The following is a 15864-nucleotide window of genomic DNA, read 5'->3' on the forward strand; positions in this document are numbered from 1 at the left end:
CCTCGCCGCGAGACACCAACGCAGGTTGCTGCACCACTTCAGGCGTTCGCAACTTCAAGTGAACCTCTAGGGGTGACCTACGCAGACGTATTGAGACGCACCGTTCCGTCGTCCACGACACCATCCCCAGTGAGTGGTTTCCAGCGCACCACTTATACCGACACGTTCGAACACAACGCACCTGCACCAGTCCCACTACCAGCCGCAACCCCGTACGCCACACTGCAGTCCGCACAGGTGGTCCCTTATTTTGCAGACACTCGACCCGTCATGCGTAAATCCGACATATGGCGCATGCCCGACCGACGACCGCTTTGCTACCACTGCGGTGAAGCGGGTCACCTCTACCGAGACTGCCAGTACCGCCGACTTGGGCTGCAGGGTTTTCCTGCCAATTCACCCCGCCCCCGGTTTGGACAGAGACCACCAGAAATTGAAGATTTTATCGCTCGGCAGAACGTCCCACTCAGGCGTCAGTCGCGCTCACCGTCACCGCGGTCGTCATCTTATTCAGGCAACGGAAATCGAAGGCCGCAAGGACGGTCTCCGAGCCCTCGCCTGGAAAACTAACGCCAGCGACCTTTCGAGGCGAGGCCGCTGATTCTCGACGTGATGAAGACCTCGCCCTCCAATCGACGCGACATCGGACCAACGGAAATTCGACTACGCCGGCGCCTGTATCCCAGCTGAGCGACTTTTCAATGGACATACCTGTGCTGCTCGACGGTCGCAATTTAACTGCCTTAATAGACACTGGTGCTGACTACTCGATTATTAGCGGACAATTGGCACGTACCTTGAAGAAAGTGATAATGCCTTGGACAGGATCGCATGTACGTACAGCTGGCGGACATGTTGTAACGCCGGTTGGTTTGTGCACGTCCAGGCTACAAATACGAGGCTGCACGTTTTTGGTCAGCTCCATCGTGCTACGTGACTGCTCCCGCGAATTAATTCTCGGCCTCGATTTTCTTCGGGAATATGGCGCCGTAATCGACCTACGGCGACGCTGCATTTCCTTTTCGACAGTCAACGCTACGTCAAGGGACTCCAACCGCCGTACAACCGCCCTCCGTGTTTCCGACGACAGTGTCACAATACCACCTCGTGCAAGTATCCTAATTCAGGTGACTTCCGAAGGAACCAGTGACGGTGAAACAGTGGCAGAGTGCAACGTCTCCCTGCTGCTGGCGCTTGGAATTTCTGTGGCACGAGGCATCATTGACATTCGGAACGGTACAGCCGAGGTCATGATTACAAATTTCACCAATGAGCATCGTCACCTTTTCCGGGGCACTGCGGTCGCCTACGCTGAAGCCTTGGAGGACGTCATTGAGTGTTTTGCCTGTGAAGACAGTAGCCGCAATGGACAAACCGTAATAGATGTTGACATGAACAGTGCACTGCCAGAAGAGAACCAGAGGGCCTTGCGAGAGCTATTGTTTGAATTCAGGGCGTGCTTTGCTCAGTCGTCTAAAGTGAGTCAGACGCCAATTACACAGCACAGGATAATCACTTACGACGACGCAAGACCTATTCACCAACAGCCATACCGCGTCTCGCCGACAGAACGCGCAGCTATCAAGCAGCAAGTGAAAGAAATGATCGACGACGGCGTTATCCAGCCTTCGAACAGTCCCTGGTCCTCACCGGTCGTTCTGGTTAAGAAGAAGGACGGTACGCTTCGCTTCTGTGTAGATTACAGAAAGCTCAACAACGTCACAAAAAAAGATGTTTATCCGCTGCCGCGTATTGATGACTCGCTTGACCGACTACGACGAGCGAAGTATTTTTCTTCCCTGGATTTAAAGAGTGGCTACTGGCAAATTGAGGTTGATGAGCGCGACCGCGAAAAAACCGCCTTTGTCACGCCGGATGGCCTCTACGAATTTCGGGTGCTACCGTTCGGACTCTGCTCTGCGCCAGCTACCTTCCAACGCATGATGGACACTGTGTTGACTGACTTAAAATGGCAAAGCTGCCTTGTGTACTTGGATGATGTGGTCGTGTTTTCAACCAGCTTCTCCGAACATCTGAAGCGACTACGACAAGTACTTGAGGCGATTCGGACGGCTAACCTTACGTTAAAGCCGCAAAAATGCCATTTCGGTTACGAAGAACTAAAGTTCCTTGGACATGTCGTAAGCGCAGAAGGCGTCCGTCCTGACCCTGAGAAAACCGCCGCTGTCGCAGCCTTCCCGACTCCTGCCGATAAGAAAAGTGTACGGCGGTTTCTTGGTCTATGCGCGTACTACCGGCGCTTTATAGGCAATTTTTCGAAAATTGCCGAACCATTAACTAGACTCACTAGAGACGATACGCCGTTCGTTTGGAGTGCTGAACAAGAATCAGCATTCACAGAGCTTCGGCTTCGCCTGGCATCACCACCTGTTCTTGGACATTTCGACGAGGAAGCCGAAACAGAAATTCATACCGACGCCAGTAACGTCGGTCTGGGCGCGGTACTCGTCCAACGGCAGGAGGGAATTGAAAAGGTTATCGCCTACGCAAGCCGAACCCTAACACGCCCGGAGTCAAACTACAGTACCACGGAGAAGGAGTGCCTTGCTGTCGTGTGGGCAATTGCTAAGTTTCGACCTTACCTTTACGGCCGTCCATTCAGAGTAGTGACGGATCATCACTCGCTGTGCTGGCTTGCGAACCTCAGAGACCCCTCCGGACGACTGGCAAGGTGGAGCCTACGTCTGCAGGAGTACGACGTTACTATCGTGTACAAGTCCGGTCGTGCACACGAAGATGCGGACACGTTGTCACGCGCGCCAGTTGAGCCTGCCGCTCAGAGCTTCGAAGAGGACTGCCCTTTCCTTGGCTCCGTAAGCGTAACAGACTTGGCTTTACGGCAGCGAGCAGATGCTCAATTGCGACCTATCATTGAACATCTAGAGGGCCGCAACGTATCACTGCCCCAGCATATAACTCGCGGATTGTCATCCTTCTGCTTACGACAGGGCGTGTTGTACAAGAAGAACGCAGCCGCCAGCAACAAAACTTACCTGTTGGTCGTCCCCGCAGAGCTGCGTGAGGAAATTCTATTTGCCTGCCACAACGAGCCTCCATCGGGCCATCTGGGCATCACCCGAACCATCGCTAGGGTACGAAAGTCTTACTACTGGCCGAAACTTGCCGCTTGCGTTAAACAGTACGTTCAAGCCTGCCGCGAATGCCAGCGCCGAAAATCCCCATCTGTTAAGCCTGCGGGATTACTTCACCCTATCGAGCCACCCAGAACACCCTTCGATCAAGTCGGCATGGACCTCCTGGGTCCGTTTCCCTTGTCATCTTCCGGCAACAAGTGGATAATCGTCGCTACAGATTATCTAACCCGCTATGCTGAAACTAAGGCGCTTCCTAAAAGCACGGCTTGTGAAGTTGCTCAGTTTTTCATCGAGAGAATTGTATTACGCCACGGTGCTCCATCCTGTGTCATCACAGACCGAGGAACAGCGTTTACAGCAAGGCTCCTTGAACAAGTTTTTCAGTTAAGTTACTCCACGCATCGCAAGACAACAGCGTATCACCCTCAGACAAATGGACTGACCGAGCGGCTTAACAAAACGATGACTGATATGCTGTCTATGTACATAGACGTACAGCACAAGACGTGGGATGAAATACTGCCTTACGTAACATTCGCGTATAATACCGCTACGCAAGAGACCACACGATTCACTCCGTTTCGTCTTCTATACGGTCGGGACGTTCAGACGATGTTGGACGCAATGCTCCCATGCGACATTGACAACATCGAGAATCTCGACGAAGATGCTGAGTGTTTCGTGCAACGAGCCGAGGAAGCACGTCAACTAGCCCGCGTAAACATCAAGAAACAACAAGGCGTCGATGCACAGCGCTACAACCGCTGCCACAGACAAGTCGATTATAAACCAGGTGACCAGGTGTTGGTTTGGACCCCTGTGCGCTGCAAAGGTCTCTCTGAGAAGCTTCTCAGTCGGTATTTTGGCCCGTACAAAGTGCTACGACAAGTGAGCGACGTCAATTACGAAGTCCTTCCGGACGGAAGCCAACCACCCCGACGCCGACAGCTACGACCCGAGATTGTGCACGTGGTGCGGTTAAAACCGTACCACACACTGTGACAATGTTTTTTTTTTACGATACACGCTTCGTTTAGCATCGAGGCGATGCTCTTCAGGGAGGAGGGGCAGTGCCGCGCGCTTGATCTGCCAGCGCAAAAGAGGCAGACGAAGTGGCAGTTCCCCTCGTGCCATTGTTCTGTTTTTGGCTGCGCTGAGCCGACCGCTCTTCGGACTTTTGTGAGGACGCCTTAAAAACGTCTCCTGTCTCTTTAACGTGACAATATGGCATATCGAGCACGCGGAAGAGGCGCTCATCGGCGTCTACCATACGTGATCCGCGTCCCACAAGAACGCTGCTTAATATGACGCCAGAGTTCAAGGTAGTGCCGATTTCGTATGGCAAAGACGCTTATGGGTGTCCAGGTTTCACGCAATCGCAAGTACCCTAGAGTTCTGCGTTCCTCGATTGGCCAAGCATTACTTATGATGACGTCACCTAGTTAGTGCGTGTAGACGCCGGTGGCTTCGCATTGTCGCTTTAGAGCGAGCGTTTTACGACCCCTTTAATGTAGTAGTGGGCATCAAGCAAGTGTTCTGTAAACAGTTACTCAATAAGTGCTTAGAAAAGGCTCTGAAAGGCCGCAATTCTAGCTTTGGCTGCGACTGTGGTTCGCCTTCCGCGGAAGCCTGGCGTTTTTTTTTTTTTTTGGTGAAACGTTGTCTTAGTCTTTAGAAAGGGATATTCCCGTTATCTATAGATCATTTACTGCTCCTTTAACTGAAGCAGACATTCAATAGTCGGTGCAGAACTAGCATCTTTGTGAAACTTTTTAAGACTACAACATAATTTTTGCCTTAACCAGCTACTGTAGAAGTTGGTAACACAAAAACTGTAAAGTGCGGAACTTCGATTCTGTTTCAGTGTATGTGCGTATTTATGCAGAATGCAAGTAACAAATAATCATCCGTGGTTATCTTGAATTACAGAAGAAGTAATAGTACCGAAGTATTAAAATGTGGTTTTAAAATAATTAAGTTTGAAGTTAGCAAACCGCTGAAAACCCAACATTTGTCTTAAACATTGTTAGACTATTTCATTTTGTACCCAAAAGTTCGCTATTCATTGCCAAGGTTAAGTTTTCACTAAAGAGCCTCTCGGAATGTTTGTGTGGCTTCTTTTGTGAGATGTCAAGCAGCTGTACTCGCAGTGCATCGTCGAATGGGGTCAACATTTTCCAACAAGCTAGCTGTAGTTTGGCGAGATTTCAGCCCTAACTATTTCAAAATTTTGGCTGCACCATTAAATGCATAATAATGCTGGCACCATTAAATGCATAAATAATATTCAATGTGGAAGTTTTTAAGTCTGAACCTAAACAAATACAGCAAAGACTGCGACTTCATTCCAAATAACTCAACGCTTACGGCAGGCCATTCTCACGCGGCATTCGGTATATTTGCAGCACAAGTAATTTTCATGTCTATTGGAGTGTACCCGTTCTCAAAATGCACGTGCATCACCTCGAAGGACTCTGAAAAGGCCGAGACGTTCACTGAGGAAGAGCTTGCTGGTTCAGCTATTAGCACCTCAGTACGTCAGTGGCTTTTATTCCCATTAACATGACAACAGTAAGATTTGCCGCGGAATCTACGATTGCTCATGACCTTATTTACCCCAAAATTCAAGCTAATTAACAAGAATGACAAACAAAAGTCGCGATGAAACTAGGAGATGGAACTGCTCGAATCGACGCGCTGCGAAGACGAAGTGTGAATATGAAGGCGCACAGGGTCTTCGGGCTGCCTTAGAAGTTGCCTGACAATATTCTATACACAGCTTACTCTATACAATCATCAACATTTGATGTATGAAAGTCTTTTCTTTTTCAAATATATATAGGCCGCAAGGACAGAGCGCATATGATGATCTTGCGCTAGGGTGCGTTTTCACTTTGTGCTTGCTTTCGGAATTTCAGCCACCTGATAATGTGTGAAATATGCATATAGAGGCACCCTTTTCGAAATTCTAAGAAAAGTGTTTTTTCCTACGTATTTTAGAAATCAACTGAAAGCGTTTTGCCTTTAACCATTTTGCGTTGGCTGCTAAGTTTGTTTCGGTTTAGCTGAATTCGTTGTTTAAATTATTTGCCGCAGCAAATACAATTTTCGCATCGAAACGAGTAGCCACACTCTTTTCACCGTGGGGCGTTTTCTGCATGTAGGGCATGACAGCAGCTTCACAGTGGTGCGTATTTCTCTTTTTCTCCAACAGTGGAGCTGTTTTGGGCCTGGGTTTGGTGACAGACGAGTGTCTTCATGCCATCATCCGGTAAGCAAATAAGACGCATCCATGGATGGCGTAACTGTCGCGGTTGAAGCAATGTTTCTGTGTTTCGCTGGCCGGTGTTGTGTTAAGCAATGCGAGTCCAAACGGACCCGAGTTGGAGAGGCACGGTAGTTGACCACTTTTGCGTATAAGACGGGGGGTTTTTAAGCGCCGCTCCCTTCCTAAACGTGTGTAAGATTTCTGCGCTCGAGGAAGAAGCCGCTTGTCCCGAGCGGCAGACTAGGTGGCCCGAGAGCACTCCACTCTTTTGTTAGACTCCACTGCGTCGATATGGCTTGAACGTTTCGTGCACCTTGGTAACTGTATTTCAAACATTTTATGAACAATTGGGCTTCTTTGCCCATTCAAATCTGCCGTAAGCCCACTCGAGTCTCTATTAGGAGTTATTCGTGAATTTTTTTGAATCACAATGTGGTCGCTGCTGAAAAACAATACAAAAAATTCTCCATCGTCCCATTTTTCAAATTTCCTGCACTGAATACCTCGATGAGCTCCCTTTAACGTAGAACGTACGGCTCATTGATTGATCTTCGATATGTGGGGTTCAACGTCCCAAAACCATCATATGTTTATGAGAGACGCCGTAGTGGAGGGCTCCGCAAATTTCGACCACCTGGGGTTCTTCAAGGTGCACCCAAATCTGAGCACAGGGGCCTACAGCGTTTCCGCCGCCATCGAAAATGCAGCCGCCGCCGCCGGGATTTGATCCCGCGACCTGCGAGTGAGCAGCCGAGTACGTTAGCCACTAGACCACCATGGCGGCGCGTAGAACGTACAAGTACGCATGGTTCCACCTCTTTAAAAGCCTAGTGTTTCCCCTACAATTAAAATGAATTGCGATTTCGTCTTCACGCTTAGGTACTTACTCGGTCCCGGTTTCTCATCGCTCTTGTTCAGTATATCTTCAGCCCGTGACTTTGCACTTATTGGTCAAGCAGAAATTCACGAAGTTCAACTGAAGAAGGGCGCGAATGAGACTGGGAAGCGCTGATCCTAACGAATGAGTTATTGCGCATCAATATGTTCGAAAATTCTTTAAGAAAACTGGCTTAGTAATGAACAATAACAAGTGTAACGATTATTAACTGAATACAGTCTTTTTCAAAAGTCCAGCAAGGTTTTACGGGGGTGTCGTTGGATGCACTAAGCATATAATTGCCATTTTGACAGTTAAGGCAAATTGCGAAAAGAGTAACAACATTAGTATGCATGTTCCCGTTTCTTTAATAATGTCCATCTCTTCGCTATCAGGTTTACGATATTCCAGTTTTCGTAATAACAGAAAAACTTGTCACCAAATGGAACATTTCATAGGATGGTTGCAGAGGTGAGCGCTACAAAAATATCAGTATGAACAATGCGGTAGCCTGGGAACGCTTGCCTCAGCGTTTAACGAATAGCGTGGCATTCTCGCCTGCTAAACCTCTATAGTTTTTATATGAATGATTTCGAGATTTGAAGGCTTTCGGTGGATTAACAAAGAATTGGTATATAAAACATAAAGCCTGGCGGCTCTTATAGGTATTCATATGTCGATGATAGTGAATTCGCCGTAATGTGGCACGATGCAAAATGCTGACAAAGCAGTGTCACTTTTTATTGCTTTTGGCTGCCTGCTTCAATTTGTCCTGAATATTAGAGGAATCGAGATTCGAATATATTCAAGAAACGCTGAACAAGCGTGCTTCCACAATTCTTTTTGCGCTTAAGATAAGAGGTGTAAATAAAGGCACTATTTTAGACGAATATAAAATATTGGGCAGTTTTTAAATGCTTCCTTCATTGACGGCGCTGTCCTCTAAGAAATCCGCAGGATATGTTGAAGTGACTTTTTCGTTTCTCAGAATGTACACAATTCTTGTGCATCTGTTTAATGTATTTCACAATGTACGCGAATAATGTCAAGGCAATAGAAATGCCACTCCCGCACTCTTTAATCAACCCAAGTACTTCAAGGCATTTCCCCAGCATAAGTATCAACTCTGGAGGAATGTACGAATTTTCGTTTTATCCCTGACGCAAGGGCTGTCGCCAAACGTGTTATATTACTTAAAATACGGCAATTCAAGACAAAATGATCTCTAATGATCTGCTACTTTTTCAAGTTGAAGCACCCTGCGGTGTCTTCGGCAGAGGACTGCTCTGTGGCCCGCAAAAGCGTCGCAGCCCACCACATCAACACCGGGCACGCCAATCTCATTAACAAATGCCCTTACCATGTGTATCACACTGAGTGCCAAGTTATCCAGAACTAAGTGGAGAAAATGTTCGAAAAAGACGTCATAGAGGCTTCATCTAGTCCTCGGACATCACCTGTGGTGCTAGTGAAAAAGGACAACAGCTCGCACTTTTGCGTCGACCATTGCCATCGCAACCGAATAACCTAGAACATCTATCCTTTGCATCGATTCAACGACACACTCGACTACCTCAGGGGTGCCCAGTTTTTCTCGTCAGTCGATCATCGACCCGGATACTGGCAATTTTCTACGGATGACCACGACCACAAAGCGAAAGCATTCATTACGCCCGGTGATCTTTACCATCTTAAGGCCATGCGCCTTTTGGGTTGTGTAACGCCCCTGTAACTTTTGGATGCATAACGTACTCTTTCTTATGCGGTTTTATGTGGTCAGCCTATGGCACACACTATCGTGCGCTGTGCTCACGGTCAACACCCTACTGGAACCCTACTGGAAGACTCGGTTGTTGGGCATTATGATTCCAAGAGTAGACATTCTTGGTGGTGTACAGTGGCGTGTCTGTACGCCACCATTAAGGAGTTAGCGTAAATACGGCCCAGCGTGGCGGCGCTCTGCATAGCGCCAGTGCAGCTGGCGCGGCCACACATCGAGTCCAAGTGGCGCAGGCGCACACGAGCGTGCCGCTTTGCTACAGACAAGCGAGACTGGCGCTTGGCTACTACGGAAAGGCGCACTCAAGCAATGTAGCCGACGATGTCAAGTAGCTCCCGTGTATCCGTGTGCGCATAACTCGCGACGCTTCAATGCGTGGCCACGCCAGCACACTGGTGCTGCGCGTAGCATGGCCACGCCAAGCCGTGTTCACGCTATTAGTGGACGACACTGTACAAATATGGAAAGGTGCTACAGTGATACCGACTGTTTATCCCGCAAACCTTTCGATCAACTTACGTGCACCGAATGTAAAAGCAACGCCACCATTTTCGCCAGCACTGACTTCTTACAAGTCTCCGATGAACAATGGCGTGATCCGTAATTATTCATCGTCATTGACCGCCTTAAAGCTGGTCCTGCCTGACCTTATTGACTCAGCATGTTCTCGCCGCGAAGCAATTTTCGATATCACCACAACTTACATATAGAGGGCGCAGAACTTTTGCTTGTCATCCCACATAGTATTTGTAAGAATGCCCTGGAACAATTTGACGATACTGCAACTTCCGTACAATTAGGCATCTCCCGAACCGATGACCGCGTTCGAAGATGGTATTTCTGGAGGGGCCTTTACCGTTCCGCTTATTGCTACGTTGCAGCTTGTGACATCTACCAGTGCCTAAATAAACCTTACACTGCCCCGGCTAGTCGACATCAGCCTGATAAAATCGCAACCCAGCCGTTTTATGAAGTCGGATTAACCTTTTTCTAGGTCCCTTTCTAATTTCGGCAACAGGAAAAAATGGTTGCAGTAGCCACGGATTAAGCTACACAGTGCAATCCCTCGAACGCTAGAAACCAGCTGCGTGACACACGTTGCCGACTTTCTCTTATACGACCTCATACTCCAATATTACGCTCCTCGCCACCTACCGATAGACCGTGGTCGCTGCTTTCTCTATCGTGTCGTTGACGACCTACTGCGATCTTCTGCTCCTCGTCACAGCTTTTGCACTTATCACCCTCAAACTGACGGACTTGCCGGACGCCACAGCCACTCGCTGTCAGATATGCTTTCCATGTACTATTATGACAACCATGCCGGTTGGGACATTACCCTCCCATTCGTCCCCTTCGCCTATAACACATCGGGCCGTTAAACTGCCGGCTATTCACCCATTTATCTTTTCTCTGACCGTGACTCTTAATTACTTTTCTATACCCTGGTTCCGCTTGACCTAACATCCATCACTTTAAATGCTCAAGGTGCAATCACACGTTCTCTCATTGCACGCACGGTAGCGCGCACCTGGTTCTCATTATCCGAGGCTACACAAATGTTCCTCCACTAAGTCGACTCACGGATGCTGATTTTCTCCACACGCTCTCATTCTGCTAGGGCTTCCTTCTGATTGTGTTGACCTCAGCGAGAAGCTCTTATCACAATACGTCGGGTCCTACCGAGTCGTGCACCAAGGTGACACCTGTCACCTATGAGATATTCCTGACAACCAACTCGACGGCGACACCAAGAACCGCCATAGTGCATATATTCCGTGTGAAACCCTGCAACAGTGTCACGCCCTTGAAATCTTTACTGTAGCCTTTGAAGCACCGAGACGGTGCTTTACAGGCCGGGGTATTGTCATGGGTATGGAAATCTTGTTGTGAGACAGTCTGAGGTACCCTGTTGACCTGCGAACGTGAGCATTCTGTGCAGTATTATCTTGATCAGCGCTGACTGATAACTGCTTAATAAATACTCCCTGTAACAACATGAAGACCTGTTGCAGCGACACCTAGAGTATTTCGCTGGACTAATACACATAAAGTACGGTTGACGTTATCTAAATGTATAATAATATATATTTTCTTATGCTAGAAGCTTCCCGAAATGTATAAAAAAAGTATACGAAAGATTCGGGATTATTTACACAATATGCATGCGCAGGGCTCCATTGACGGGCTTACAGATAGATGTTAGTTATGCGTCTCGTACAGATTCATGACTATGCAGCAGACACAGTAGTTCGTGGCGGAATGTCGTTTTTAAAACTCGTGCCTACCTGGCAAAGCCATTTAATGAAAGATGTAGTTGAGCTTCACATCAGTAATTCTTTAGCCAGAAATCTCTCCTTTGTAAGGTGTATGCTACTAATCACAAGGAACCCTTTTAGGCAGTCCGTTTTAATAATGAATGTTTCTTTACAGGCGCATTTTTCGCTGCATAATAACCCAGCTGGCTGAATCGTTGGCTGAAGCTGGATCAGTCGGTAGGGAGCGTCTCCCACTGGCGGAAGCATCCCAGTCACCCCCAAATGTGGTTGCGAACCTGCAAAGCACTCGGGTAACCATCGCTTCAATACGGACTGATGAAGGTCATTGTTCAACCACTGCTGAACAAGCTGGGCTTTCCTCAAGTAGAGCCACTCATTCACCTTTCGATGCAACAAAGGTACCAAAACGCAAACGTATATTTTGTTGCAGCCAATATTAGAATGACTTCAATACTTAGAGCTGTCGAAAGATATTTATAGCAATATAGATAGCTGCATAAATACCTGCACTCTAAGCCGCAAAGGGCGGAAAGGTGTATGTGGTTCGTCTCTTTTTTGTGCGTCACTGCATTCCAACAACCCTTACTCCCCAAATTATAACGCGTGGTGGTGGGCACGGTGACAACCTGAACAATTCATCCTTTCGGGAGCAACTGCCAGCTTGCAATCTGTCAGTGCTCCGCACTTGTGAGGGACAAAATCTCAAGGAGTAAGTTTTACCCCTTTACGGGAGGAACTGATTTATTACACGATTTAACGGCGACTGCGTAGAGACGAGCTGTTGCTCCTGACGGAGCCAACAGTTTCTCCTTCTCGCTAAAGATCAATTTATTACAATTTCTGGTTGAAGTACTGAAAATTTGTAGGTAGACATACGCATTTGACGACAAACAACATCAATACACAAAGCACATGCAGACGTAAACTACAGAAAATCCCTGAGAAATACACAGGATTTGAACTGGTGACTATTGTATCAGCTATCGCGTACGCTAACCACTATACCTTAGAGAAACATACTTACGTAAGGAGTGGAGGCTACCGTAGGGTACTGTGCTGCTTCTAGTGCCATGAGCGGCTAGTCAGACCAATGATGTCTTCAGCATAGCAAAATAAAACAAGAATTTTTTTTCTTTCCGATGGTGGCATTTCAGCCTGCACTCTTTTGCTCTGAAAGCGAGTGTCATTATCCCTAAGATACACACGATTGCTCCCACAAATTGACTACGTGTACATCTAGAGATATTAATGTGCACCATTGCTCCAAAACAGAAGCAGAAAGACAACACTGTGTAGTCAGACCTTACTGATTGTTGTGGTAGCGCCTAAACGTCCTCAGCAGGACACAATGTAAAGGCTACATTAAGAAGTGCACAAATCAAAGAAAATTTTTATTTGAAAAAAAAAAAGCGTTGATGCCGAATTCGGGTCTTAGTGGTTTTCCTGGGGTGGCTATTGGATGTGTTTATTAACGAGTAGAACCGAGCATAGGTACGCCATTTAGCAGTGTTTTCGGGCCCTTTTTGCTCGGCCGCTAATCAGTGCGAGGGACCGCTTTTTACGCAAGTGTATTTTTTCTGACTATACCAATGCGCAGTACATAGCAGAGTGAAAATTACCTGGGAATACCGGACGCTGCGCGTTCGGCCATGTTGCTCAAAAAACAAGATTCCTTGTGTTAGACTTAAGTTTGCATTGTTTGGTAAGGAACTGCTTGATTATGACATTCGTAATAATGTAAAATAGGTTTATTTTGTCGTTCCGTGTGCGTGTTCCAAGCGCATTTACGTGTTTGAGTATATATATATATATATATATATATATATATATATATATATATATATATATATATATATATATATATATATATATATATATATATACAAGGCCAACGGTTTTCGTACCAAGTACTAGCGCCGTCCTCCAAGCTGAAATACACGTTCCTCATTTTGTCGAAGTCGATACAACCATTGTAATCTGAAACCCGTTCGGACTGGGCCAGCCAGTCTTCGACATCCTCCAAGACGGAACCATGGAACACCTTCGGCACACGTGGCTTCCTTAGAGTATGATGCGTGGCTGCAGCGCTTTCCTGTGCGTTGGAGGCTGCAGCGCCTTCCGTAGCGTTCGGGGGTGTGATAGACGTCATCTCGGGAAGAGGTGCACGCTCGGGAGGTAGTCCTCAGAGTCTTCGGCTTGAGCGGTGGACAGGTGTTGTCACTGCAGATACAGGGCTACGTGGAGGCGTTTGGAACATCGGCTGGGGGTCACCCCGCACGTCCACCAGTTGCCACGTGCTACAAAAGGTCTTCAACTAGAAAGAACTGAGCCGGTGGGGAGACGCACCGAAAACTGGCAAGATGGCTCCTTCAATAATAAACAACTAGCCAGAGCACGCGCTGCCCCAGAACATCGTCTTCCATTCTCGCGGGCAGCTATGGCTAGCGCTCGCCATAACTAGCGGCCAAGTGGCTATATATATATATATAGTTCAAAAAAATCAAGCACGTAGGAAAAATTGTTTTGTAAAGGACTGAGGTTTCGGCCGCGGGACCGGCCTTCGCGGCCGAAACGTCAGTCCTTTACAAAACAATTTTTCCTACGTGCTTGATTTTTTTGAACTTTTACTTCCGGGTCCTATGTTAGCACTTCATTGTTTATATATATATATATATATATATATATATATATATATATATATATATATATATATATATATATATATATATATATATATATATATATATGAGAGAGAGGCTATTAATGAAGAGAGAGCACATTGCCGCAAATGCCGCAGCATCGTGTGTGCAGCAGAGGCACGAGCTAGCTGACGGGGCTCGCAACTGTGCGTGATGAGCCCACAGCTCCACTTTAATAAATCACTGTTATTTAATTATTCCCATATACGGACTCATCACTGTGTCAAGCTTGCTCGCTTCTCATAGTACGGCGCATGGCTGGTTATGTCGTTCAGTGAAATTTTTTGTTTAATGGCAAAAAACAAGAACATCTAAAGAAACAACCATGTATATTCAGTGACTCGAGTCAATTCTGCACCATCACGCGTGCACATCAATTTAACAACTCTGATGGGTACAAAATACTTTTCTGGTGAGGCTCGACGTGGTGATAAGCCTTTAGCTAGATATGCAATGTTAACGGCCAACGTTCCTGAATTATTTGGTTAACTTGAAAAAACAAACGGCATAGCGTCGTGTTTAGGTGAACTTCCTTTTTCAGAGCCATGATGCTTTCTGGTCAGCAATGGTTCTTCGTGCTGCACTGACAACAAAACAATTTTTCAACAGCTGTACTTGCTACCATTACCGATGTTGAACCCTCATCAAAGCGTTGTAATTTTATAACAGACGAGGCCGCACTCACAATGCTGAATAGCGCGTATTCATCGACCATGCGGGTTTCGTTTGCTAAGAGTGCGAATGTCAAACAAGCGCTGACTGTTACAAATCAACCGCACATGCCCAAAATCTCGCGGACTCAAGGGAGCCTTGTTTACACTCGCCTCTCAGGTGATATCCCAGTTGGCGCGTACCATTTCGATAGCGTAGCACTTGATTCTAGTAGATGACGTTTCCCACAGCGCAAACATGAGTCAGTGCTCCAGAAGACACAGCAATTAAAATCACGGAACGTTAACAAATCCACAACACACCGCTACACTATTGAGAGTTAGCTGGCCGAGAACCCTAAACCAAGCACAGATAAAGCTTCAGCGCATGCGCTTTTTTTTTTTGAAGGGGTGGGTTTTCACATTCGCTGTATTATCTTATATTAACAATAATATTTTGTTCTTGCCGTAGTTTAGGTAGTTCTCATGACCTTTTACAGTATAAGGTAAGTTGCTTATAGTTGATTTCTTAAGGAAAGTATTTGCTCAAGCGCATGTTGAACGTACTTTCGAGGCCCCCGCTGCGCCGGAAAGTACCTTGTGAGTGAATGTTGCAGCGTATTATTTGACAGTTCCTCCCTCAATTTGCACACGATATCCTCATCTTGAAATGATTCCCTCCGCGGGCTGTGTGCTCGTTGCAGGGAAGAAATGAAGCACTTACTTCCATTTCGCTCCTTTTCGTTTAGAATATGAACTGAATCATTTCCACTTTCTCAGTGAGCCGTATACATTCCGACGCTACAGTTTGCATGCTAAAGCAACATATAACGCAAGATAGAACGCTTACACAAATGCGCTAAAACAAAAATGACCAAGCCGTATTCTGGTGTTTTTCGCGAGCCCTTCATTTAGCCTAGAACAATAGCTTTCACCCCTGATACTTATTTAATTTTTTATCCCATAATTTATTTATTCATACGTTCATTATGACCACCTTCAAGCGCACTAACTCTACACCATTGAGTCGTTCAAAAGTAAAAGCAAACACATATAAAACACTTTTAGTTGTAGGGGTACTCACATGAATTCCTAATCTTTTCGGATCACTGCTTCATATAAGAACACTCGTGTTGAGAAGCCTAAAAAGAATATTTTAGGACTGTAAATGCCTCACCTTTATTTTTATTACCAG

General features: G+C 46.6%; 1 protein-coding gene across 2 annotated transcripts in view; it reads left to right on the forward strand.

Moving 5' to 3' along the window:
- The window catches only part of LOC119160923 (uncharacterized), a 108293-nt gene that overhangs the window by 23784 nt on the left and 68645 nt on the right, over positions 1 to 15864 (forward strand). For both annotated transcript variants that reach the window (XM_037413202.2, XM_075880427.1), the window contains exons 4-5: positions 6331 to 6387; positions 11475 to 11718. In XM_037413202.2, the coding sequence (XP_037269099.2) occupies positions 6331 to 6387; positions 11475 to 11718 (301 nt within the window). The remainder of the gene's footprint in view (positions 1 to 6330; positions 6388 to 11474; positions 11719 to 15864) is intronic.

The sequence above is a fragment of the Rhipicephalus microplus genome, chromosome X (genome assembly GCF_043290135.1).
Source record: "Rhipicephalus microplus isolate Deutch F79 chromosome X, USDA_Rmic, whole genome shotgun sequence".
Classification (NCBI taxonomy): domain Eukaryota; kingdom Metazoa; phylum Arthropoda; class Arachnida; order Ixodida; family Ixodidae; genus Rhipicephalus; species Rhipicephalus microplus.